Here is a 26,631-nt window from a genome sequence, read left to right on the forward strand (position 1 = left end):
TGGATACAGTTTTAACTGGAATGTTAAAAGTTATATTTTGAGTGAAGGCTTGAGTTAGAAAACCTATGTAGATTATGAACAACTAAATTATGCTATTTTTCTGTGGCCAAAGATTTTAGAATATTAGAGTGAAAAGGGGTCTTAGTTCCACTTTCTCTTTTTTCAGGTTAATAATTGGGAACCTTAGTGCCTTGTGCAGTTACCATGCAGATTGTTGATGTTAGAACTGGATTTGGAAATAGCTCGTTCCTGAGTCAGTCACTGCATCCCCTACCACAATGCAGCTGCAGACACTGTGTCCTCCTTCTGCAGGTTCAGCCCTTTCCCCTCTGAGCTAATCCTTCCCAGTCTAAGCACGTGAAGATTCTCAGCCCTGACCAAAGATGAGGTCTGAATGAATTGTGCTGCCTTGAACCAGAAGTCAGGGATGGGATCTAGTGATATTCTCCAGGAGATTCTGGTGCACATTCAAGTTTGAGAACTGTTGGCATAGTTGGCAAAAGGTGGTGGTTGTTTTCCTTAGAAATTTTCTTGTACTGTAAAATTTTGATAGCCAATTAACTGCTTTAAAAAAGCATTTAAAAATCACATCTAAGATCCTATTTGTTATAGGATACACTATTATTTTATTTACTTTAAAAAAACCTCTGCAATTTCAACTATGCAACAGTGCTTTCTTAATAGTACAATTTTATTTTATACATGTTGAAAGAACCCTTTAAAGGTAGTATAAAAATATTGCATCACTTTCATCCATATAAAAGAGGGAAAATTTAAGTAAAATAAATTCATTAAGACATTCTATAAACTTCTTCACATTAGAAGACAGACTCCTCTGAACCTCTTCTTGATTCAGCCCTCATTATCTATGTTTTTCCACACAACATCATTCTCTGGCCATTGAGAGTTGATGCCACATTTCTTAAAAGAGTGTTTCACTGTTTTCTGGGTTTTTCTTTCAGCTTCTGATGTGGATTCTGCCAATTTTGATGTGTATGTACAGCAGTGATAATGGTGTCAGGACTAACACTAGACAGTGATTATAAGATAATCACAATTTTAGAGGTTTTTAAATGTTAAAAAAAAAAACAGTGTGGATAGAACCAAAGAAATATGATGGTGGTTATAGACAATCTCTATTTTCTACCCATTTCCTTAATTCTAGAGATAAATACTGTAAATTATTCTTTATACAACTGTCTTTATCCATTTCCTTCTTTTCATAATGATCTGGCATCCTTAGTTTAAAGGCTGTGGTTATATTTAGGTTGGTTTATCATTTTATCCAGAACCTTCTTGCCTCATAGAGTATTTTAAATGAGGTTTGTAGTTTCATGAAATGTAGCTGATCCTATGGAATAATGAATGTATTAGTCGGGGTTATTCGTAGAAACAGAATCAATTATATATAAGGAGTGGGGTTGGGGGGAGACAGAGAGACAGAGAGAGACAGAGGGAGGGAGGAGGGTGGCAGAGAGGAATTGGCTCATGCAATTGTAGAGGCTGGCAAGTCAAAAATCTGCAGAGTAGTCTAGCAGCCTGGAGGCCCAAGGAAGAGCGGATGTTGCAGCTTGAGCCAAAAGACAGTGTGAGGCAGAATTCTCTCTTTTTTTGGGGGACTTGAGTCTGCTTTCTCTTAACAGATTAGATGAGATAATAATCCTACCCACGTTATTTATGGAGAGTCATCTGCTTTTGTCAAAGTTTACTGATTTAAATGTTAATTTCATCTACAAAGTATCTTCAAAGCAACATCCAGACAGGTATTTGAACGAATATCTGAGTACTGTGGCCTAGCCAAGTTGACACATAACGTTAATTGTCACAATGAATTTACTTTTATTCATAATATTAATCATGTGATAGCAAATCTTGATTTGCCATAGACATCATTTTGAGCTTCCTAAATGATCTTAGCATTCTCACCAATTAGTACCTACTTAATAGCAGGTGGAAAGTTTCAGTTGTCAGACTCTAAGATCTTTGGGGATGTGGTCAAAATGTAGAAGTCAGATCTACTGATGAGAAAGAAGAGTTTGAAATATTTAATTATTTAAATAAATAATAATTGGGGACTTAAAAATGCAGAGCACAATGCCTGCGCTGTAGAGAATGCAGAATGTATACATTGTGTATTCCCTTCAAGAAGCTTATATTTTAGTTGTTTAAAGAAGATATTCAAATGAAATATTTAAATAATCACATAAAGCAAAAAACAATACTGTATTTAGAGAGAGCATTTAAAATTGCATACCAAGTATTATAATACCAAGTTTTAGCCTATTTTCACACTGCTATAAGGATACTACCCAAGACTGAGTAATTTATAAACAAAGGAGGTTTAACTGACTCACAGTTCTGCATGGCTCGGGAGGCCTCGGGAAACTTGCAATCATGGTGGAAAGGGAAGCAGGCATCTTCTTCACAAGGCGGCAGAAGAGACAGAAGAACAAAGGAGGAACTTCTAAACACTTATAAAACCATCAGATTTCATGAGAACTCACTCACTATCACAAGAACAGTGTGGAGAAACTGCCCCCATGATACAGTCACCTCCCACCAGGTCCCTCCCTTGACACGTGGGGATTATGGGGATCAAAATTTGAGATGATTCCAAGTCTTTGCTGTTGTGAATAGTGCTGCAATAAACATACGTGTGCATGTGTCTTTATAGCAGCGTGATTTATAATCCTTTGGGTATATACCCGGTAATGGGATTGCTGGGTCAAATGGTATTTCTAGTTCTAGATCCTTGAGGAATCGCCACACTGTCTTCCACAATGGTTGAACTAGTTTACAGTCCCATCAACAGTGTAAAAGTGTTCCTATTTCTCCAAATCCTCTCCAGCACCTGTTGTTTCCTCACTTTTTAATGATCGCCATTCTAACTGGTGTGAGATGGTATCTCATTGTGGTTTTGATTTGCATTTTTCTGATGGCAAGTGATGATGAGCATTTCTTAATAAGTTTGTTGGCTGCATAAATGTCTTCTTTTGAGAAATGTCTGTTCATTTCCTTTGCCCACTTTTTGATGGGGTTGTTTGTTTTTTTCTTGTAAATTTGTTTGAGTTCTTTGTAGGTTCTGGATATTAGCCCTTTGTCAGTTGAGTAGATTGCAAAAATGAGTATCCCATTTGTCAATTTTAGCTTTTGTTGCCATTGTATTTGGTTTGTTAGACATGCAGTCCTTGCCCATGCCTATGTCCTGAATGGTATTGCCTACCCAAATGTCCATCGATGACAGACTGGATTAAGAAAATGTGGCACATACACACTGTGGAATACTATGCAGCCATAAAAAAGAATGAGTTCATGTCCTTGGCAGGGACATGGATGCAGCTGGAAACCATCATTCTCAGCAAGCTATTGCAAGAACAGAAAACCAAACACTGCATGTTCTAACTCATAGGTGGGAATTGGACAATGAGAACACTTGGACACAGGAAGGGGAACATCACACAACAGGGCCTGTTGTGGGGTGGGGGTAAGTGGGAGGGATAGCATTAGGAGATATACCTAATGTAAATGATGAGTTAATGGGTGCAGCACACCAACATGGCACATGTGTACATATGTAAGAAGCCTGCACGTTGTGCACATGTACCCTAGAACATAAAGTATAGTAATAAAAAAAAATCGAGATGAGATTTGGGGTGAGAACACAGAACCAAACCATATCAATATTGTTGTAAGATTCATCTTTTTAATTTTCTTAATATAAGCAAGTCTATTTAAAAAAAATAGATTGACTGGGGAGAGACAGATGAACCTGTTTCAAAATAATCTATAAGTTCCAGCAACGTGGCATGCTCACCAAAGCCAGTTCAAGGCAGAAATAGATGACAGTTTTGTGGTCCATTGATTAAGATTGTTCTAAAGAATGCACTTTTTTTTTCTAGTAAGAGTTGTATATATGGATACTTTTGAATACTAGGTAGGATTAAAAAACAGTAAATTCAAATCCCAGGAGGCACAACTGAAAATCAGCTTTGTTGATTTAGTATAATATTCAGTTTATAAAACTGAGATGCACACTGTGAGTATATGCTACATGTATAATTTTATCAACACTGTCATTCTTGAATGAATCTATCATTGATATGATCACTGTCAGCATGTTTTAGTTGAATTATTAGATTTCAGGTAGTTTTGGAGCTGTGAATCTCTGAAAGCTGCAAAGCTCTGAACTTCTCTGAAAGAAAAGTTCTGAACTTCTCTGAAAGAAAAACGTGTATGTTGAAGCCAGACGACATACTTTTTTTTACTTGCCAGAACACCCAATAAGATGATGAGTATTAAAAACACGTTTACTGCGTTAACAAGAGATATAGAATAAAATAATGAAACAATAGTTAAAGTTTAAACAGATTGGTGATACTTTTCTACAGTGTTTACTCTGTGAGAAGGGAAGGTGGAGGTCAAGAGAAGAAAGAATGAGTGAAAAAACAAATTTGCACATTTGAGAGTATCTACAGAGATTATATTATTGTGCACTGGTTAATTTCAGGCACCAATTCTATTCTGCATTCCATGATTGTTTGTTAGAATGAAGGACAAAAATAGTTCTTTTCCTCTGCATTTCTATAAAAGGACTGGTTTCATGGCAAAGATTGTGGTGCCAGATAGATACACTGTTTTTAAAGATTTGGAGTGGGGTTTGGAAAAGATTCTTATTTTAAAATGAGCTAAACGTATTAAAATATAGTTGAATTTAATTAGTTTTCTTTGGAGAGGGACTTCAGGTAAAGTCTGTTGGTATTTTGTTTCTTTCCAAAGGTGATTTCATAAATTAACTTTGCAGCTAGTTTAATAATCTAAAACCAAAATAGCCTTATTATTCCTTCCCTCCTTAAAATCTTTGGTTATACACACAACTGAGGGAAGGTATACAGAACATTTTATGTACTAGGCCTGTACATTTGCTTTTTTCCATATGGATTTTCTAAACTTGCATGATTCTTGTAACATAGCTTATTTTTTCTGGGATTTAATTTAATTTAGTGGGATTTGAAAACTGTGACAAATTCTGCCTGATTGTAGAAATTAGTACAATTGCAATTTTACTATTTTAAATTAAGAAACCTTCTAAGAACTGTATTCCCCTGATATGATAGCTCAGCAGTTTAGTTCCTGTGCTCCAAGCTGTGTGTTTGAGGTTGGAGAATATGTATATTAAAAGACACTTTAAAAGCTGCTACCTAGCAGTCAGTTGTCTCATGGAGGAAACATGCAAGGAAGTCTCTTATTTCACGTGAGTTGTGGCATTTTATGCAAGGACATTTTGAAGTAATTTTCTTTATTTTAAATTAAAAAATGGAATCTAAGTTCCTTATTTGTTTTGGATAGGAATGTGGTTTAAGCAAAAAACATGATTTTTTTTTTCAGTTTGTATTACTGAAAAGTTTAGCAATCTGTTATCCCTCTCTCTTTCTGCTCTGCCTCCTTCACGTTGACTTCATCCACAGGCTGTGTGTAGAGGCAGGATGGGGACCAGCAACTGCAGGTAGTGCATCCTCTCAGGTTCAAACACAGCTCACAAAAGAACCTGTCTTCTTCCAGATTCTGAAAATGAGTACTGGGCCTGATTCTCACTGGTATTAGTTGGATCCTGTATTCATCTCTGAACCAATTCCATGGTCAAGAGGATGGGATCCCATGATTGTTTAGTCCTAAGTCATGTATGCATCCTTGGAGCTGGGATTGGCATCAACTCCACCCAAAGCATATGCTTTGAGAATGAGGAAGTAGTGCTTCACTAGAGGAAATTCAGATTGTGGTTACAAGAAAATAGGTAAAAGCAGGCTATGGCAAAAATAATAAACTGTGCCATTGACTTGGTGTTTAGGCTATGTATGTTTTTTAGAAAACAGAATAATAATTTTTATTAGAGTAGCATCCATTAGGAGATGAATTTAGCTGTTGGTAACAGAAATTTCAAATAACATTGAAATGTTAAACAAGATGGAAGTTTACTTTCTCTGGAGATAGGTAGTCCAAGACTGATGGAGCATAACCAATGTCACATTGGATTGCTGCAACTCCTGCCATCACATTTGCATTCCAGGTTGGAAGGAAGAGAAGCAAATGAGTGTCCACTGATTGTCTACTTCCCTTTAGAGATGTTTTACTGGAAAGTCCTGCTCAACAACTTCCACTTACACTTCATTGGCCAGGTCATGTATACTTGTAAGGAAGTCTGGGAAATGTAGTTATTTAGTTAGGCACAATGCTACCCATAATAATAACAATGGAATAGGTGTTTTATTAGTAAGGAAGAACTAGTGAATGACTATTAGGTAAGGAGCTAGTTGTCTTCATTACTTGTTAAATTATTAACTAATATGGATGCCATAGGAGGTTTATTTAAGAATTCAATGAATTTTATATATTTAAGATTTAAGACATAAACGTAGATGGAAATATAAATAGTAAACTAATACAAACCATAAAATAAGCAGTAAGCTGTGCTTTGAATAAGTATCAAAGTAAGAGGTCCAAGGAAAAGTTAAAGATGATTCTAATGTATCTATCTCTTTGATGTTTGGCTATATAGTGATACCCTTTACCAAGATATGGAACATAAGAGGAATATCAGGTTTTCAGGGGAAGTTAAAGAGTTAAGTTTTGAACACTAAAAACTACAAATGCTGGCATCAAATGACATTCGGGTGATGTCAATTGTTCACCAACTAAGCAGCTGCACATTTTGATATCTATTGTGCATTTTTTGGCAAAGAATGAACTGGCTGTTTTAGAAATTCTCTGCTTCCCCTAGTCCCTCTCTTTTAAACCTTGTGATCAAAGTTATTGAAATATCAGGAGACAAGTCTAACGGACCCTAAGTTTCAACTCCACAGCTCAGAACAAGAGAAGTCTTCGTGTAGTCAAGCACAGGTTGGGTGTTTTGAGGATATGAAGTTCAACTCTCTTAGGTTTGGTATAGTTCTTTGCAGGGTCAGGAAATGGGAGAGGTAAATGGATTGACAAAAGTGAATGAGATACGCAAAAGTTAACTGACTACATCACATATTATTCATAGGGAGCAAGTAAGACTTTTTTTTTAGGCTACTGGAGAACTATTTAAAACTGAAATATTATGTTGTAGGAGAAATATACCCAAAGGGGCTTTTGACCCTACTTAAGTGCTTGATGAATACATTATGAAATAACCTTGTCTTCTGTCACTTTAACAGCCGAGTTATAGCTGTTATTTGCTTTGAACTTTATTCATTTCACCATTTATTGAGTGAGCTTTTCTGCTTTTTCATTATCCTAGGTACTGGAAATACAAATATTAATAAGAGAAAATGCCTTGAAGGTATGCTGTGTTATCATTACCCGTTTATCAGTCCCTGCTTTTTCATGTCACAATAGGCTAAATTCCAAAGACGAGACAGGCCACAGAGTTTAGTAGACATTTTTGTATGGTTGCTCTAATTACACATACTATACATTTACCTTTTTCCGTATGGCTTTTCCCAACTTTGCATAATTCTTGGACCATGGCTTAATTTTTATGGTATTAAATTTAATTTAGAGCGATTTGAAAACTGTGACAAATTTGTCTGATTCTAGAAATTAGCACAGTTTAAATTTTATTATTTTAAATTCAAAAAACCTTCTAGAGAACTGTATTTCCCTGATATGGTAGCTCGGCAGTTTAACTCCTATGTTCCAGGCTCTGTGAATAGGCTACAGCCAATTTGAAAAATAAATAAGTATTAAGTACATTAGTGGGAGCTACTGTCACTCAAGGTCAAGATTAATTGTTACTAGAATGAATAAATAATTCTTGTGTTTATTCTTATGTAATATCATATTTGGCTCCTATCAGGTTTTTAGAAGTAGTTGATCAAATGGTTCTTTCAGGTCTAGAACATGACGGATCCAGCTTTGGGTAATCGACCCAGCCAGAGAAAGGGAGACAAAAGTTACTATGTTCAAGGAGTAAGTAGCTTCTCTAAATACTCTTTCAACTTGTACACACAATGAGTGATGGCAATGTTTTATTGTTATGAGAGTTGTTTGGGTGATGTCATTTGTATACCAGTCATGCAGCTGTGCATTTTGAAACCTATTGTCCTTTCTTGGCAGAAAGGACAGAAATAGGAGCAGTTATGCTTTGGAAGGGACTTTTGTGTTTAATTTAAACCATTTTACCTATAAAAGTAGAGGATTCCCTTATGTCTTATCTCCACTAATTCTATTGTCTTATTTTCTGTTTATTTTCATCCACCCTTATTGCAAATACAAAGCTGAAATAATCTCATCCCTCGAATTGGCTCTTCTGTCTGCAAACCTTTTCTTGATGAATTGTGCCATCTTCTCCCCAACTCTTTAAGCTAGATCTGCAAAATCATCCAGGATTACGTTTTCCTTATCAGTCACCAAGTTCTGCTACTATTCTGCTAATACTGCAATAGCAGTGTTCTTTCTCCTTATGTCTGTTGCTTTTATCTGTGATCAAGCTCTTATCATCTCTCTCTTGGACTTTTATAATATCCTCTTAAGACTCTCGGTCTCCACTAGTGCCCCCACAATAACTGCCAGTGTAATCTATCAAAAATAAATCTGGATTATATTACTCCTCTTAGAGTCCTTTAGTGACTTCACATTGCTTATGAGTCAGGATCAGACCTAAGTTTCAGCAGTATGATTTATATCACAATACTTACAAAGAGACACATAATGATTCAAGCAAGAGTATTGTGGTTATTTCATTTCTACCTCTTATTTCAAATGCCTAAACCATGATAATTGCGTATTTATTCTTTATATTAAGAATTACATTCTTTGCATAAGAACACAGGTGCTCACTCTCCGTAGAACTGCCTATTGCATCCTCCTTCCTCTCAAGAGGTATCAGACTTGGTGTTTATCATTCCTATATATTTCTTTACATGCTTATTTCATAATTTTTTCATAATTTATAAGAAATATATATTATTTTGTATAATTTTAAACTATGTAAATGATATACTTATGTATTCATCAGCTGTTTTGAATCTTCATTTGTGATTCAGCATGTATCTCTGATGTATAGTATTTTCATTGTATGAGTATATTGCAATGTCTTCACTCCCTTGTTGATATTGATTTGCATTCCTCCTTTCCCTTCCCTCTACAATTTTTTGACTCTCCGTAGAGGGTATATTACTAATCTTTGTGGTTGTTGTTAATCCTCATAAATTTATTTTGGTGGATTGCGTTTCTACAAAATGAGTGTGTTGGTTAGTGAGCATTGGTAGCTGGTTTGGGGTCAAACAAGGGGTGTAAACTGTCTTTCTAGGTTAGCAAACCTCATCTCACTTACCAGGGCTGTTGGCAGTAGCAAGTGAGATCATTTGTAGCAGATTTCTTCTTTTCTAGATGCTCTCCAAAGCAGATTATGAAAAAAAAGTGAGAGTCCTGCTGGACAAATGCTTTCTCCTCCAGTCATTACTTGGCCAGGTGATTTCTAAGTCACCCACACCGTTCTGCTTCAGAAGACCAATAGGAGGGAATAGACTCCAGCAGCGGTGTTCTCCCACTTCCCAGGATCTGCCCTGGTCACCAGCTGTTGGCCTTCTACTGCAGTGATTCTCAGAGCTTTAGCCTGCATCAGATTCACTTGGAGGGCTTGTTAATTGATGGGCCTCACCTCTAGATTTCTGATTCAGAAGTTCTGGGGTTGGGCCTGAGAATATGCATTTCTAAGAAGTTCACAGATGATACTGATGCTCAAGTTTAGCATTTCCCAACCTATTTTATTTTTTGACTCATGGAACCCTTTAGACATTAATATATAATTTCACAATCACCTACATGATTTTTTCAATCATGTTATAATTTTCTAATTTTTATATGTTTTAAAGAAGGGCTTTAAGTTAAAAAAATTGTATCTGTATGATGATAAACATTGTGGTCATCCAGAGCCTTGCTACTCAGAGTGTGGTCTGTGGACCAGCATACCTAGGAGCTTGTCGGAAATGCAGACTTTCAGGCTCTACCTCAGACCTAACGAGTCAGAATCTGAACTTTAACAGTAGTCCCAGGTGTGCACATTACAATTTAAGAGGCACTAGTCTAGAACTGACATTAAATCCAGTCTGAATAATATTCAAAACAAATAAGCATTTTAATTTTTGATGTTTAAAAAGTGGCATGTTTCATTCACTTTTATTCTCTTTCATGTAAGAAAAAGCATGATTTTTGACAATAAAAATATATCAAATTTGGTTTGGGAGCCAAGTGCTGAAATTTAATGAAATTAATGATAATACAAAAATGGACAAAACTTTATTCATGACCTGATATTTGGAAATACTATTTTTCGCATCATGTAAAAATCAACTGCCTTATTTTTATAAATTTTAGGAAGTAATAGATTTCTGACTCTTAATTGTAATGACCTCTCTGCAAATAATGTTAATGTGTGTGGAGAGTGTTTTTGCCTCAAAGTAAAAGCTTACTTGGATAAATTTTTTTTGTTACATTTGTTATTTTTCTATTTTTTTGAATAGTAGAAATACCTTTCATCAGATAATTACAATTTAGGGATCTGGAGAAGATTATCTTGAGACATATTTGCAAAATTGTTACTTTAACATTTTCTTATAACTTATTTTTCAATATCGTTCATTATACCTCTTTTCTTTAAACAATTACCCAGGAGGGTAATAATCTATCTTTTAGGGTTTTGAAGGTCAGAGTTTTATATTTAAAAATCTCAAAAAGTACCTGGCACATAGGATGTTTTACATAAATGATGATATCAACCCCATCCTTTTCTTCCTCTTTGTCGTCTTCTTCCTCTGCCTCATTATCATTGTTACAATCCGTAGCAAGCTCAGGATAGAGTTTAATTATCTGCTGTGTGAAGCCAGGGGTAGACTGGACTCAATGTCTTGTCTGCTCAGGCTGCTATAATAAAGTATAATAGACTATGTGGCTTAAACAATAGATATTTACTTCTCACAGTTCTGGAGACTAGGAAGTCTTAAGATAAAAAAGGTTCAAGACAATAAGGTTCCTGGTGAGGGCCATCTTCCTGGATTTCAGAGGACTGCCTTCTCACTATGTCCTTGGGCTCCAGCTTTTAATGTAGGGGATTCAATCAAACAAAATCAAGCATCTTTGCAAAATCTTCAATATGTTGTATTTAAAGGCTGAATTTTGAAGGTAGCACAAAAAATGGGAAGTAATATGGGTTTCCTTCCCATACTTCTTCTGATAGGTAGAAGACATAAACCACTTCAGCCTATTAGATGTGTGACTTTGTGCAAGTTTCTTAACCTTGGAGCCTACATTTTCCCATATATAAAATGGGAATAAAAGGTACTGGGTATTTGTTGGGTGGACTAAATAAAGTTGTGTGAAAATAGATACTGGTTTGTACTGGTTCTTTTCTCCTTCCTCTTGTCACCACAAAACTGCTCTTATTATGTTTTTATTTAATATTATTTTATGTATTTTTAACTTAACCCTATTTTTGGATCCTCTTGACTTTTTGTTTGATTGTTTTAGTCATCTTTGGGTGAGCTAAAAATTAATGCACAAAGAGCTCATATATTTACTGGGGTATGGATTGTGGGGTTGCTGGAGAAGGTCTGAGTTTCTTTTGTGTTTCCTTCTTTTACATAAAGGAAGTTTTGTCTTCATCTTTTGCCATAAAATGTATCAGCAATGTTATCTTTATTGGTTGCCATTTTAGACTTTAGGGGTGGAAAGAATAAATCTTTTACTTTTGCAGCCTAAGAATTTATATCTGCTAAGTGGAAAATTAAAGGATAGGACTTTGATTTGACTCCTTGTTCAGTGTTCTTTCCACCATATTATACTTTCATTTAAATGAAATAGAAGTATTTTCACCTAAATGGAAAACACAGTTTGATGATTTTGGTTATCAACATGATAATGTTGATACAGAATTTTAACACATATATTTTACTTTTTTGAACAGGTAATACATACACAGAGTACTAAAGGTGTATATACAAGTAAGTCTCCCTTAGCCCCACCCCTAGCCGTAGCAGGCCACAACTGCTCAGTGGATATGTTCCATGTATTCCTCTGTTGGTTTGCTCAAGTGGCAGGGTAATATGTAAACTTTTACGTACTTTGCTTTTTCCACTTATAAATGTGGGTTAGGGCCGGGCACATTGGCTCATGCCTGTAATCCCAGCACTTTGGGAGGCCGAGGTGGGTGGATCACCTGAGGTCAGGAGTTCGAGACCAGCCTGATCAACATGGAGAAACCCCGTCTGTACTAAAAATACAAAACAATTAGCCAGACGTGGTGGTGCATGCCTATAATCCCAGCTACTTGGGAGGCTGAGGCAGGAAAATTGCTTGAACCTGGGAGGCGGAGGTTGCAGTGAGCCGAGACTGTGCCATTACACTCCAGCCTGGGCAATAAGAGTGAAACTTTGTGTCAAAAAAAAAAAAAAAAGATTTAGACGCAGTGGCTCATGCCTGTAATCTCAGCACTTTGGGAGGCTGAGGGGAAAGGATAACTTGAAGCTAGGAGTTTGAGACCAGCCTGGTCAACATCGTGAGACCCTATCTCTAAAATAATAATAATAATAATAATAATGATGAAAGCCAGTTGTGGGGGTGTACACCTGTAGTCCCAGCTACTTGGGAGGTTGAAGCAGGAGGATTGTGGAGCCCAAGAGTTCAAGATTACAGTGAGCTATGATTGTCTCTAAAAAACAATATAAATGAATAAAACAATACATAAATAACATTTTTTAAAAGTGAAAAGTAATATATTGTAAATTATATGTATTTGCTTCTCAGAGCTCCATGACTATTTCTTTTTTCTCTCAGCTCTCATGAATTGACTGATTGATTTTTTTTTAAGACAAAGTCTTGCTCTGCTGCCCAGGCTGTAGTGCAGTGGCAAGAACACAACTCCCTGCAGCCTTGATCTCCCTAGCTCAAGCTATCGTTCCTTCTTAGCCACCCAGGGATCTGGGACTACAGGCGGGCACCACCATGCCTGGCTAATTTTTAAATTTTTGTAGAGATGTTGCTCAGGCTGGTCTCAAACTCCTGGTCTCAAGTGATCCTCCTGCCTCGGCCTCCCAAAGTATTGGCATTATTTATAGGCATGAGCCATGGTGCCTGGCTAATTAACTAATTTATTAACTCACTGCCTTAGCCCGTGTGTGCTGCTATAACAAAACACCGCAAATTGGATAACGTATAAACAATAGAAATTTATTTCTCAAATTTCTGAATGCTGGAAAGTCCAGATCAAGGTGGTGGCAGGTTCATTGACAGTGTGGGCTGCTGTTTCTGCTTCCAAGATGGTACTTTGTTGCTGCACCTTCTGAAGGAGATGGATGCTGTGTTCTCATGGTAGAAGGGATGGAAAGGTTTAATGCTGTGTGAAACCTAGATTACAAAGTCCATCCCATTCATGAGGAAGTAGCCCTCAGGACCCAATCACCTTCTAAAGGTCCTACTTCATCACACTATTTCATTGGGGACTATGTTTCAACATGAATTTTGGAGGGACACAAATATTCAAACCATAGCATGCATTAACAAGTGCTTATTGAACACTATGGTCAGGCACTATTCTAGGACATGGGAACGGAGGAGTGAACAAGATAGAAAAAAACCATCTTTTTGGCAGGTGATTGTGATGGGGTAAAAATAAGGTCTCTGATAGCCCAGAGGAGGGAGAAATGAGTTTCTTCAGATATAATCAGAGAAAGCTTTCAGGAAAAAGTGGTATTTTATGTGGCGTTTAAGTGTGGTAGAAGCTCAGCGGAAGAATAGAGAAGAAATGATACTCTAGCACAAATGTACTGGAGTTATTTTGGTTTTGTTTGACTTTTGTCTATCTGTTGGTGCTTGGCAGTTCTATGTTCAATGTTAACATTTGCTTGAAATTTTGGAAAATTGATTCCTTTTGTAAATAGTTTCTTTAAATTAAAAATCATTTTGTGCTCGCCTTCAAATTTTTTTTCTCAGTTTGTTTTTTTGAACTAGATAGGAAAACAGGATTTTTCTAGGTAATTTTTACCTATTTGATCTTTTAAAAAAGGTTATGAGTTTTCTTTTACTTTTTTTCTTATAATTTCTTGTGTTATTATAATTATCTATTTTTTGTTTCATTGTCATTGCGTGCTTGCAGTAGAGGTTCTCAGCCTTGGCTGCACTGGAATCACGTGAAGAGCTTTAAAAATGCTGATGGGTGGGCCCCACTGGGTTCTGGGGTGTGGCCTGCGCAGTAGGATTTTCAAAAGCTCCTCACTCAGGCAATTCTGCTTTGCAGCCAAGGTTGAGAAGCCATTGGCTTAAAGCATTTCAGAAGTAACTGAAACATGTTTTCTGCTTTTGGAAAGTAAGTAACTATGGTTTCAACTGAGTGGTTGGATAAATCTGTCATCTCACATGTCTTGCTTAGAATAAAGCTGATTAGAATTGCCGTGGTTGAATGAAGTCCGTGAGTTTGTTAAAGCACTTTGACTAAAGCGTAAATGGAATTAAGTAAAGCACATACATGGATAGTTTAATTTTAAGAACTTTAAATTCCTGTATGCCTTGGGGAAGAGATAAAAGTTCTTGTTTTGAACTCTGTACAAGTCAGTCATTTGGCTTATTATTTAAGTCAAAAATTAACAAATTTGTTTATAGAATCTAGTATAGTTAGGCAAACATTGTTTTCAAAGTCTTGTTGACTTTGTCACCTACTTTCAATGTAATAAGTATTCTGTTACTGTAAAGGGGATCTTTATTTACTCCAGTAACAAGATGTTGGACAAAAAACTTGTAAACTCAAATAGTTACTTCCCTGAGGTTTCAAAGAGCCTCCAGAAAGAAACTGAACTAAGCTACACTACTCCTTTCTTTTATTCTGAGAAGTGATCTAGTCTGTTTCCAGCTCGATATTGGGAGCTGATACCAGTTTAGAGATGTTTTACTGTGAATTCACTGTTTGAAGTATTGCAAATTCCCAGAATATAGCCGTATCTTGTGGCATGTACTGCAGTAGGGTTGCAAACTTCTCATATGTCTATATATTATGTTAGCATGGGATCTGAAAATAGGGGAGCTTACTGAATAGAATAATTAGAATTGGATTTATAGTCTAAGTTTTCTATTTCTAAGCTGTGTTACCTTGATTTATTTAACTTATCTAGCCTTAGTTTCTATATCTGGAAAATAGGGAGAAATGATACCTAAAGTTTGTTAATGAGATAAAATATTTAAAAGGCTTAATAGAGTGTCTACCTATGGTTGGTCTGCAATATATAAAAGTTCCCCAGTTTTGATATTGAATTATACTAGAGAATCATTTTAGTAAAAATGATACCTGAGAACAAATAAAACCCTAAATTTTCTTTAATATGGAAACATTAATAATAATGAATATTTGGGGTGATATAGGAGTCACAATTTATGTAGCTGAATGTTGGATGTTTCTGAATTTCTGATAAACTTGAACATCTAATAAAGGTGTTTATATTATACCTTTGCTTATCATAATTAGTTTTGTCATTTTTCATTGTGTTTATAGATATTTTACAAGAACTGAAGGATTCTTACAATAAGAAGGAGAAATTGGAAAGTTGATAGTACAGACTAAGCAATATAGTGTTGTTAGGGCATAAATGCCTACATTCATATATTTACAATGAAAATACAAGCAAAGTGTACTGTCGGCTATGTTGAGATGTAGCCAGATCAAATTAGTTCATTCATTATTGCATTCCTCTGTGTGCCTGAATAAAATTATCACAATAATGACCCCGCCCATTTTGTGTCCTTCAAAACTGTTCTCATTTTTTAAGGCACAATTCAAGATGTGGTTTACTTTGTTAAGTTATCCCCCATACTCCCTTATAAAGGAATCACTTCTCTGCATTCTGTCAACATGTGACCTCTACCCTGCCTGACACTTTTCACTGTCTCATATTAAAAGCAGTGCTTCAGGCATTGGGTTGAAGGTTGTTTGGGTTTCTAAATAAGACACTCTGGCATTGACATTAGAAGGCTCTTCATTTTAATCTCTGTGTTGAAATTTTCTTTGTAAAGATACACAAAATAATTTATCCTTTCAAAGCTCAACTTATCTGTAAGATGGGGATAAGAGCTTCTACCTTACAGGTTTTTTGGAAGATTAAATGGTATAATATAAATGCCTAAGATAGTAAGTATTCAATAAATGGTAGTGAATATTGTTATTGCTGTTATTGTTTGTGTATAGTATATTATTTGTTAAATACACATGTGACACGTGACTTAATAAAACTTCTTCCCCTAGACTATGCATTCTTTCAGGATAGGAAACCATCACTTGGCATTTTGCATAAGGTTTAATAAACTGATTCACAATTATTTGTTGATTGAACACATTAACTTTCACCTTACTTGACTTTTAAAAAGAATAGTCTTGGCATATATGAAAAAAATTTCAAAAAAGTTGTTTTCTAAATGACCTTGTTTTAAAATCACTGCAGGTACCTTGTTATCCCATAACTTTGGTATCCTGAAATCTGAGGATTCTACCAAGATAATATGATAAGAACTTTCAGTGATTTGGGGCCATATCCTACTTAGGCTAATGTGGAATTTCCAGATTTCCTGAGAGCTTGGTACAGCAGCACGCACTGCTTGCTAATCAGCACAGGCAATAATGCCATCTCTGCCTCAAGAAGGAGGTAGGGAAATTGACTTAACTATGTTACAAAGTATGGAGGTGTTTTACATCATTACTGTTAATTTTTTTAAAGTATTAAAAATTAATCAGGAACTTTTTAAAGTACCAGAATTTATAATTTTAGCTTGATGTGGGGCGGGGGTGGTATTTGTGTTGTCTGGTATAGATTTTTGTTATTTCAGTGTTATCTGATTATTTTACATTTTTTAAAAGTTATTCAGGGACCCTGTCCCCTGGATTTGAATACAGAATTACCTTATCAAAGCACAATGAAAAGGAAAGTCAGAAAGAAGAAAAAGAAGGGAACCATTACAGCAAATGTTGCCGGGACAAAGTTTGAAATTGGTAGGTTTGCTTAGAATCAATCATGGGATTCTCATAATTGCTGGAAAAACTGATTTGGTGTTAAAAACAATGTGGAAATCCAGAGGGATAACTATCTTTTATATAATGGATTTTTAAACGCCTTCTATAAAATTTCTAACATGTTAGAAGGATTCTTTTTCTGTGCGGTAGAGGATGATATCCTTAAAAAGATCCCAATTGATTTCTAAAATTTCAGTTCAAACACTAATATGATTAGACAGCTTAGCTGAAAAAAGGGACTTGGCATTGTATTTTTCTTTGAAGTTTAATTTTGTTAGCTCTCCAAGCTTTGAATTTCATAATAAAATAGGTTTATATATGACTGACCTGACAAATTTGAATTTATGAATGTAAAGAAAAAATGGGTCTTTCCAATATTCATATGTAACCTGAATGTTCCCAGCCTCATGGGTTTGTGTATATGTAAATACCCAAATTTAAGTAACACATTACATTCTTCTTTTTTTTTGAGACGGAGTCTCTGTAGCCCAGGCTGGAGTGCAGTGGCACGATCTCACCTCACTGCAAGCTCAGTCTCCTGGGTTTATGCCATTCTCCTGCCTCAGCCTCCCCAGTAGCTGGGACTACAGGCGCCCGCCACCACACTTGGCTAATTTTTTTATATTTTTAGTGGAGACGGGGTTTCACCATGTTAGCCAGGTTGGTCTCGATCTCCTGACCTCGTGATCTGCCCGCCTCGGCCTCCCAAAGTCCTGAGATTACAGGCGTGAGCCACTGCACCCAGCCTACGTTCCTTCTAAACCTAACTGCCAGGAGTTCCGTTTATCTCACCAAGGTCTTCCCAGGTATCTTTGAGATGGTGCAGGCAGTGTCTCTCATATACTCAGGAACCGGTGTGCTCCTGACATGCTCTTCTGAATTTATTATTGTTTTTGCTTGTGAGCCAGGTAAGGAAGTCTCCTAGTCTGTGTTGCTATTGCCCTTGCTCTCTACATGAGCTGTAGGTGGCACAGCAGCTGCTGAGTCCTCAGGATGCCAAAGCTGCATGGTGGTCTGTGACAGAGAGGAATGTTCCTTTCCCCAACTCTTGTGATTGTACACTGTCACCTGGGACTACACCATTCTGTTAAGACTCAGGATACTGTTGGAAACCACAGATTACCCAAAGTCTTCTACTTATCTTTATTCCACACTTGAAATTCAATGGAAGAAAAATGCCAATATGTTAATTGTAAAATCTAGATCGGAGAGGAACACATGAATAGTTTGTACTAAAAAGGAAATGTTCCTCTGAGCATAAACGTTTTCAGTAGGATTAGAGGGTTGGGAGCAGTGGAGAACCAAATCCAAATCTCTCCTGTGAATATTGCTTTATTATTTCATGTCCTAAGTAAACACAGATGAGTTGATTTTAAGCTCTAAAAATAATTTGAACTAGGGAGGTGGAAAGTATGGCATAGGTTTGATGATCAGGGGATATTTTTACCTTTGCTCTTTTGTACCTAACCTAAGGTCGTAAAAAAGCTATAAAAAGTACATTTTCCTGAGTAGAGGTATTGTCTCAGCTGTGTGTGTTTTACTTGTGCCATAAATAATCACTAAACCCTTTGGCAGTTTTGTGTACCTGTTAAACCTGAGAAGATCAAAAGGAAGGATTTTGTGTGCAACCGAAAAACAGTTCTCAGTTAGTACTGAGTATAATTTGGCCCTAGATAAAACTGTTGTAACTAAAAATGAGGTTATGCTGTAACTAATATTTTTCAAATGAAATACTGTGAACTAAAATTTATATAGAAAAATGTCTCTGCAATGAATATATTTCAGAAGTATTTTAATTTTGGTTTAACTTAACTGTTTACTTGCAGTTCGTTTAGTAATAGATGAAATGGGATTTATGAAAACTCCAGATGAGGATGAAACAAGTAATCTTATATGGTGTGATTCTGCTGTTCAGCAGGAGAAAATATCAGAGCTGCAAAATTATCAGGTAGGAAATTAATCATGACTAGGTAGTCATATGAGGAAAGTTATGTGGATTCCACCATAATTGTTTTTAGATAGGTTCTTAATCTGTTACCGTATTAAATTTCAATTCTAACTCACCTGAATAGCCTGTTTTGTTTCTATCCAGTTGTATTGACACTTTGCATGAAGCCTGCATCTTTTGCAGACTTAACCTCTTTCTATCTTTAGGGAAGAATCAATAGAGAAAACCTCTTCTGGCCGGGCGCGGTGGCTGACGCCTGTAATCCCAGCACTTTGGGAGGCCAAGGCGGGTGGATCATGAGGTCAAGAGATCGGGACCTTCCTGGCCACCCTAGTGAAACCCGTCTCTACTAAAAATAGAAAAATTAGCTGGGTGTGGTGGCGCCACCTGTAGTCCCAGCTACTCAGGAGGCTGAAGCAGGAGAATCGCTCAAACCCAGGAGGTGGAGGCTGCAGTGAGCTGAGTTCGGGCCACTGCACTACAGCCTGGTGAACAGAGCAAGACTCCGTCTCAAAAAACAAGCAATAACAACCAAAAAAATACCCTTTTCCTAAGATGGTACTTTACATTGCACTTAAAGTTGTAGAATAGATTGCATAGGGAGACCAGGATGCAGAAATACCTTGTGAGGTCAGCTATATGTAATCTGGTTTCATTCTTTTATTTTTAGAACATAATACAAACTTATATTCGGAAGAAAATAGACCTCAAACTAAAAAGCTGAATGTAAGGATTCTAGAGAATTGACAGTTTGTATAGACTTTCTTCATTTATTAGTTTAGAATGTAATATAAAATTGACTGTAGTGAGCAAATAAGTCATTTTTACCAGTGCTTATGTCTGTGAATATAGTAAATCTAGAATAACAAAAGTAATTTGGATATTATCAGTATTCAACCTAGCAAATTATAATTTTACTATCTATGTAAATATTCTTTTGTGATTTCTTTAAAATTTTGTAGTTTTATTCTCTGATTACCATACTCTTTAATTCTACAAATTCACTATAGGTCATTTAATGTTAAATCTTTTAGATTAATAATTGGCAGTTTATTAAAACAAAACTCAAAGGATGGATATTGCATTGTCATATACGTGAATATAATTAATTTGCTGGGAATATTAATATTTACCTTTTTATTTTCCAGAGGATCAACCATTTTCCAGGAATGGGGGAGATCTGTAGGAAGGATTTCTTAGCAAGAAATATGACCAAGTAATCTTTATTTTCTTGTAATGGAGAAGACCTGTTCAAAATTTATAATATGAATACTGTAGTGGTATCTTTCTCAAGGTTACATTGATTTGAAATGATATTTAGATGAGAGTGATAGAATTTTAGAGCTAGAAAGGTCTCAGAATGTCTCTGGTTCTAGTCTTCCACTTTGCAGAGGAGGTAAATGAGGGTCAGATAAATGAATATCTTGCACAAACTCAAGCAAATTGTTAATAGCAGAGGTGGGTAAGAATCAGTCTCCAGAATCTCAGGCCTCTTTACTGCAACTTGCTGCCTCTTTAGTAACAGAGTTTTTCGTTTAAATGTAAGAGTTATCTGTATATGTCATCTAAGAGATACTTGTTTATTTTCAGTTAAATTTTGCAGGAACTAATTCGTTGCCTTACATGCCATGTGTGTGTGTGTTTGTGTGTTTTCATATTGGTGATTGAGCATTTACTATGTGCCAGGGATTGTACTAGGTACATGTATGCACACACTTACTCAAAGACACATGTATATATGCTCACCCAGGGATATACATGCACAGATATTTATCTCTGCAACCAATATTTAGAAGAGCAATCTGCTTTCATGGAAAAGCTGATAATAAGTACCCCAGTCTTTTACTTAATACACTGAAAAATTTTTATGCAGTTTATATTCCTGTTGGCTAGGGTTTTTTGCCTTTTTTTTTAAGTTTAAGAAAGTTGAGTGATAAACTGAGAATTTTTTTTAAAAGAAGATTATTCACAGAGATTTAGTAAACTTTCTGACTCTAAAAAATGGTAGTATAAAAGGCAATCAAAAACTGTTCCCTATGGTGACCCAGAGACTCAAAATTATTTGTAAAGAAGCAATATAAATAGTATTTGCCTGAACATTTCCCTACTCCCTACTCCCATCCCTGAGGCACAGTTACTGACTCCTTCTACATGTTACCTTGCCTTATATGCCTTTAGTGTACCTATCACACTGTTTAATATTAATAGCCTATCTATATATTCCTTGGGAGCAGAGGTGATACTCATTTATCTTACTATCCCCAGTACCTAGCAAATAGTGTGTACTCTAAAAAAAAGTTTGATGTACTAATATGTAAATTAGTACATATTAGGGCAAGTTTTTTTTTTTTTCCACTGATGTATCCATGGTTCAGTATAGTGTCTAACACTTAATAGGTGCTCAATAGACATTTGTTGAATGAATGAATCAATGAATAAGTAAATGAAGGAATGGAGAAAATTTAAATCTTTGTGGCAAATATCAGTAGCCCAGAGAAAGAAAATATATGCAAGTTTGAATAGAAATTATTTTTCCTATTATCTCTGATTTACAGAATGATCAAGTCTCGGCCTCTGGATTATACCTTCGTTCCTCGAACATGGATCTTCCCTGCTGAATATACTCAATTCCAAAATTATGTGAAAGAATTGAAGAAAAAACGGAAGCAGAAAACTTTTATAGTGAAACCAGCTAATGGTGCAATGGGTCATGGGTAGGTTTGCTTTTATTTGGAATATATAAAAATAAAAAAAATTTGGGAATAGGGAGAATAAATGTGCATAATTACTCATGGTTGAGTACCAACATGAAAAAATAATGTAATAAGTTTCTAACTATTGCATTTTTGGAACCAAATATTTAATGATCTCTATTCTTTTAAACTCTCCCACAGGCTTCAGTAATTCAATTAAAAAATTTAATCAACAGGTTGTGAGACTTTAATAGGAGATAACAAAATATAAGGGGAAAAAGCTATTTTGTGTTTTTTTTCTAAAACATAAAACTCACATTTATAATAATTTCAATAGGCTTGGAGAGTAAAATCAGTTGCTACAGTAGAGCTACAACTGACTTGGAGAAAGAAATGAAAAAGGAGTTATTCTTTTCATAGCTAGAAATCTTGAAGGAAAATATGTATCTTCTTTGCTTTTAAATAAGTTTTTTCTTTATGTAGCCATGGTAATTGCATTAAAAATGAGTGGAACACATTTTAACCTGAAGTTCTAAGAACTAGACATGTTAACTGAGAATAGAATGTGCAAGTAATATTCTTGTTTCCTTTTGCTTATGTTAGTTTTCTGCAATGTACTTTTTCGAAGAAAATGTGGCTGAGGCTGCTTTTAATAAAATACACTTGGCTGGGCACGGTGGCTTATGCCTGTAATCCCAGTACTTTGGGAGGCTGAGGCAGGTGGATCACGAGGTCAGGAGACTGAGATCATCCTGGCTAACATGGTGAAATCCCGTCTCTACTAAAAATACAAAAAATTAGCCAGGTGTGGTGGCGGGCACCTGTAGTCCCAGCTACTCAGGAGTCTGAGGCAGGAGAATGGTGTGAACCTGGGAGGCAGAGCTTGCAGTGAGCCAAGATCGCGCTCCAGGTTACTGCACTCCAGCCTGGGCGACAGTGTGAGATTCTGTCAAAAAAAAAAAAAAAATACACTTGAGTCATTTTAATTTAAAATGCTATAGGAAAAAAGATATTTGGAAATATAGCTACCAGGTAAATTATTGTTCAAAATTTTTCTTTTAACTTTTAATCATAACTTAATAATCCAATCATAAATTACTTGCAAATGTGCTTTGGTAATTTTTAACTAATAGTATTAATGGGAATTTTATACCAATTGCTTAATGCTGAGTTGGCAGTCTCTGTGCTATCATTAAAGGAATGTTTCTGGTGGTAAAGAATTGATTTTTCACATTTTTCTCAATTTTAATGTTAAAAATTTAATATTAAAATATCTATATTTATATACTTATATTTGATATTAAAACATAAATAATAATCTTTTAATTTATTTTGATGGCAATATAAACAAATAGCTGGAAAAGCAGATAACTGAAAGGGCATTATGTGTTCCCAGGGTTTATCTCATGTAATGCAGTAGTACCTAGGTAAAGAACACCTCTCTCATCTATTGAATTGTATCTGTTTCCTTGCTAATCTTCTGTCTAGTTATTTTGTCCATTATTGAAAGTGGAGTATTGAAGAATCCAGCTGATATTGGTGAAGTATTTCTCCCTTCAATTCTACCAGTGTTTGCTTCATGTATTTTGGAGCTCTGTTATTAGGCACGTAAATGTTTCTAATTGTTACATATTCTTGAGGAATTGACTTTTAAAAAATCAGTATATAATGTGATTCTTTGTCTCTTATAACAATTTTGCCACTCCAGATTACTGTTTTATTGCAATATCTTTTCCATCCTTTCACTTTCAATGTATTTGAGTCTTTGACTTTAGAGGGTGTCTCTTGTAGACACCATGTTTTTTAAAAATTCATTCTGCCAAGCTCTGCTTTTTATTGGAGAGTTAATCTATTTACATTTAATGTAATTACTGAAAAAGAAATATTTACTTAGGCCATTTTGCCACTTGATTTATGTATCTTGTAGTTTTTGTTCCTCAGTTTCTCTGTATTGTTCTGTTTTGTGTTAAGTAGATATTTTCTTCTGTACCATTTTAATTCCCTTGTCATTTCTTTTACTATGTATTGTTGAGTTTTAAAAAATGATTACCCTTATCATGGAATTACCATTATCATCTTAATTTATAACAGTCCAGTCTATATTAATACCAACTTAGTTTCAGTAGTGTATAAAAACTTTGTTCCTGTATAGATTTACTCCCTTTATGTTGTTATTGTCACAAATTATATCTCTGCACCTTCTGTGTCCATTGGCATAGATTTATAACTATTGTTTTAAGCAGTTGTCTTTTAATTCATTAGGAAAAATGAGGAGTTAAAAACCAAAACTACAATAAGAGAGACTTTTTTGTTTTTTGATATGGAGTCTCACTCTGTCACTCAGTCACCCAGGCTGGAGTGCAGTGGTGTGATCTTGGCTCACTGCAACCTCTGCCTCCCAGGTTCAAGTGATTCTCCTTCCCCAGCCTCTTGAGCAGCTGGGATTATAGACGTATGCCACCTTGGCTGGCAAATTTTTGTGTTTTTAGTAGAGATGGGGGTTTCTCCATGTTGGCCAGGCTGGTCTCGAACTCCTGACCTCAGGTGATCTACGTGCATCAGCCTCCCAAAGTGCTAGGATTACAGGTGTGAGCCACCATGCCCAGCCAGAACTTTTGTATTTACCTGAGTAGTCACCTTTCTGGTGTTCTTTGACAATTTGATTATAGTATATCTTGATATGGATCTCTTTGAGTTTATCCTTCTTGGAGGTAATTGAGCTTTTTGGATGTGTAGATTAATGTTTTTATCAAATTGGGAAGTTTTTTGCCAGTATTTCTTCAAATATTCTTTGAATTTTTTTTGTCTTTTCTCCTTCTGAGACTCCTATTATGTGTGAGTTGCTGTGCTTGATGGTATTTCACAGATTTTGTAGGCTCTTTTCATTTTTCTTCTTTTTTCTTTCTGTTCCTCAGACTAGATAATGTCAGTTGGCTTATCCTCAAGTTTTCTGATTCTCTTTATGCCTTGTCAAGTATACTGTTTATCTCCTTTAGTGAATTTCTTTATCTCAGTTATTATACTTCTCAACTCTAAAATTTGTTTAGTTCCTTTATTTTTCCTTAATTTTTTATCACTACTAATATTCCCTATTTAGTGAGACACTGTTCTCATAGTTTATTTCAGTTCTTCGTACATAGTTTCTGTTAGCTCTTTGAATAACTTTTAAATAGTTGATTATCCAGTAAGCCCAATGTCTGGGCTTCCTTGTGACAGTTTCTATTAATTGATAGTTTCCCTGTATATGGGCCATACTTTCTTTTTCCTTTGCATGCCTCATAATATTTTGTTGAAAACTGAACATTTTGAGTATTATACTATAGCAATTCTAGAAATCAGACTCTCCCCTTCTACGTAATTTGTTGTTGCAGCTCATTGTAGTAGTTGTAGTCTGTGTTCTTTGCTGTGTATGGCCACTGAAATTTCTGTTCTGTTAGCTCAGTGGTCAGCTAATAATTGGACGGAGATTTCCTTAAACAGAGCAAAACAAACAACAAAAAAGCTCTCAATTTTTGTAGATGACTGTGTGTGTGATTGCTGGGACATGCCTTCAGCATGCAAACAAATAATTTACAACTCTGCCTTAGCCTTAATTTCCTGCTTGTACAGAGTCTGATGATTAGCCAGAAGGGAAAGCTTAGGGCCTTCTCGGGTCTTTCTTGAGCATGCTGCTAACCTTGGGCATGTAACTGGTCATCTAGATTCCTGGGAATATGTCAGAGCTTTTCAAAGTTTCAAAGATTCTCATTGCTCAGCCCTTCATCCCAGTCTTTTTAATTGATCTATTGTCTGCCCACCGACTAGGTTGCCCTCGACAACCTAGACAGTAAATGTTTCCAACAATTGTCTCTGAAAGTAGTTGCCTCAGTACTGGTAAAGTTCCAAGTTAGGCAAGATGAAAGCAAGCCCTTTGAGGTCCTCCAGGAAGCCACCAGACAGGTCAAAACAACCAATCACAAGAATAGCCCATTCTACCCAGTCCAGGACCAGTACTGGTATTGAAAATGAGGCTGTTCAAGGCTGCCACTGAGCTGTGAGTGGATGATGGGACTAGATTAAGTTAAAGTGTTACAAAGCTCTTTGGCACAGATCCAGCTGTTTTTTTCTTAGTTAAGTATTCCATTTGCTGCAAGCCTTTGCTTAGTTTGTGGGGTTACAAAAAGTTGATTCCTATGATTTCTTTTGCTCTTCATTGCTTTTGTGGAGGGACAGACTTTTGGAGTCCCTTACTCCACTATTTTCCACTTGAGTAGATCTGTAACTTTTTAAACATCTTGCTCTATGTCAAATCATTCTTTTAATTTTTTTTCTTTAAACATAGGATTTCTTTGATAAGAAATGGTGACAAACTTCCATCTCAGGATCATTTGATTGTTCAAGAATACATTGAAAAGCCTTTCCTAATGGAAGGTTACAAGTTTGACTTACGAATTTATATTCTGGTTACATCGTGTGATCCACTAAAAATATTTCTCTATCATGATGGACTTGTGCGAATGGGTACAGAGAAGTACATTCCACCTAATGAGTCCAATTTGGTAAGTGATACCAGACAGAACTTACGTTTTCATTCAACTTTTTTCCTATAAAATACATTACTTTACCCTTTCTCTGCACTTGTAAAGGGAAATGCTTAGAGCTTTTGTAATAGATTAATAAACTCCCTTTCTCACATCGACCTGGAATAAATGGATGTTCAACATATACTTTTTAAGGCTTCCATTAGGCATATAGATTGTATGAATGAAAGTTCCTCCTCTCGGGTTTTGTGGTCTAGAAGAATTGTGTGCATAAGTAAGATTGCTTTTAACTTACAAGCAACTTTGTGGACATTAGAAAATAAAGGTATCTGCTAATTGAAGGCTAATTGGGAAAAAGTACCCTCTCTGTGCTGTGTACCTTGTGCTGTGAGCACAAGGCTGGATTTCAAAGCAAACATCTGTGTGCAGTGGCCCTGTATAGAAATG

General features: G+C 35.8%; 1 protein-coding gene across 1 annotated transcript in view; it reads left to right on the plus strand.

Moving 5' to 3' along the window:
- The window catches only part of TTLL7 (tubulin tyrosine ligase-like family member 7), a 132,763-nt gene that overhangs the window by 30,897 nt on the left and 75,235 nt on the right, over positions 1-26,631 (plus strand). The window contains exons 2-7 of the mRNA XM_011956144.1: positions 16,458-16,658; positions 16,871-17,002; positions 18,850-18,971; positions 20,120-20,187; positions 21,527-21,685; positions 25,986-26,202. Coding sequence (XP_011811534.1) covers positions 16,634-16,658; positions 16,871-17,002; positions 18,850-18,971; positions 20,120-20,187; positions 21,527-21,685; positions 25,986-26,202 — 723 coding nt within the window. The 5' untranslated portion in view covers positions 16,458-16,633. The remainder of the gene's footprint in view (positions 1-16,457; positions 16,659-16,870; positions 17,003-18,849; positions 18,972-20,119; positions 20,188-21,526; positions 21,686-25,985; positions 26,203-26,631) is intronic.

This window comes from Colobus angolensis, unplaced genomic scaffold (assembly GCF_000951035.1).
Source record: "Colobus angolensis palliatus isolate OR3802 unplaced genomic scaffold, Cang.pa_1.0 Scaffold41, whole genome shotgun sequence".
Lineage (NCBI taxonomy): Eukaryota > Metazoa > Chordata > Mammalia > Primates > Cercopithecidae > Colobus > Colobus angolensis.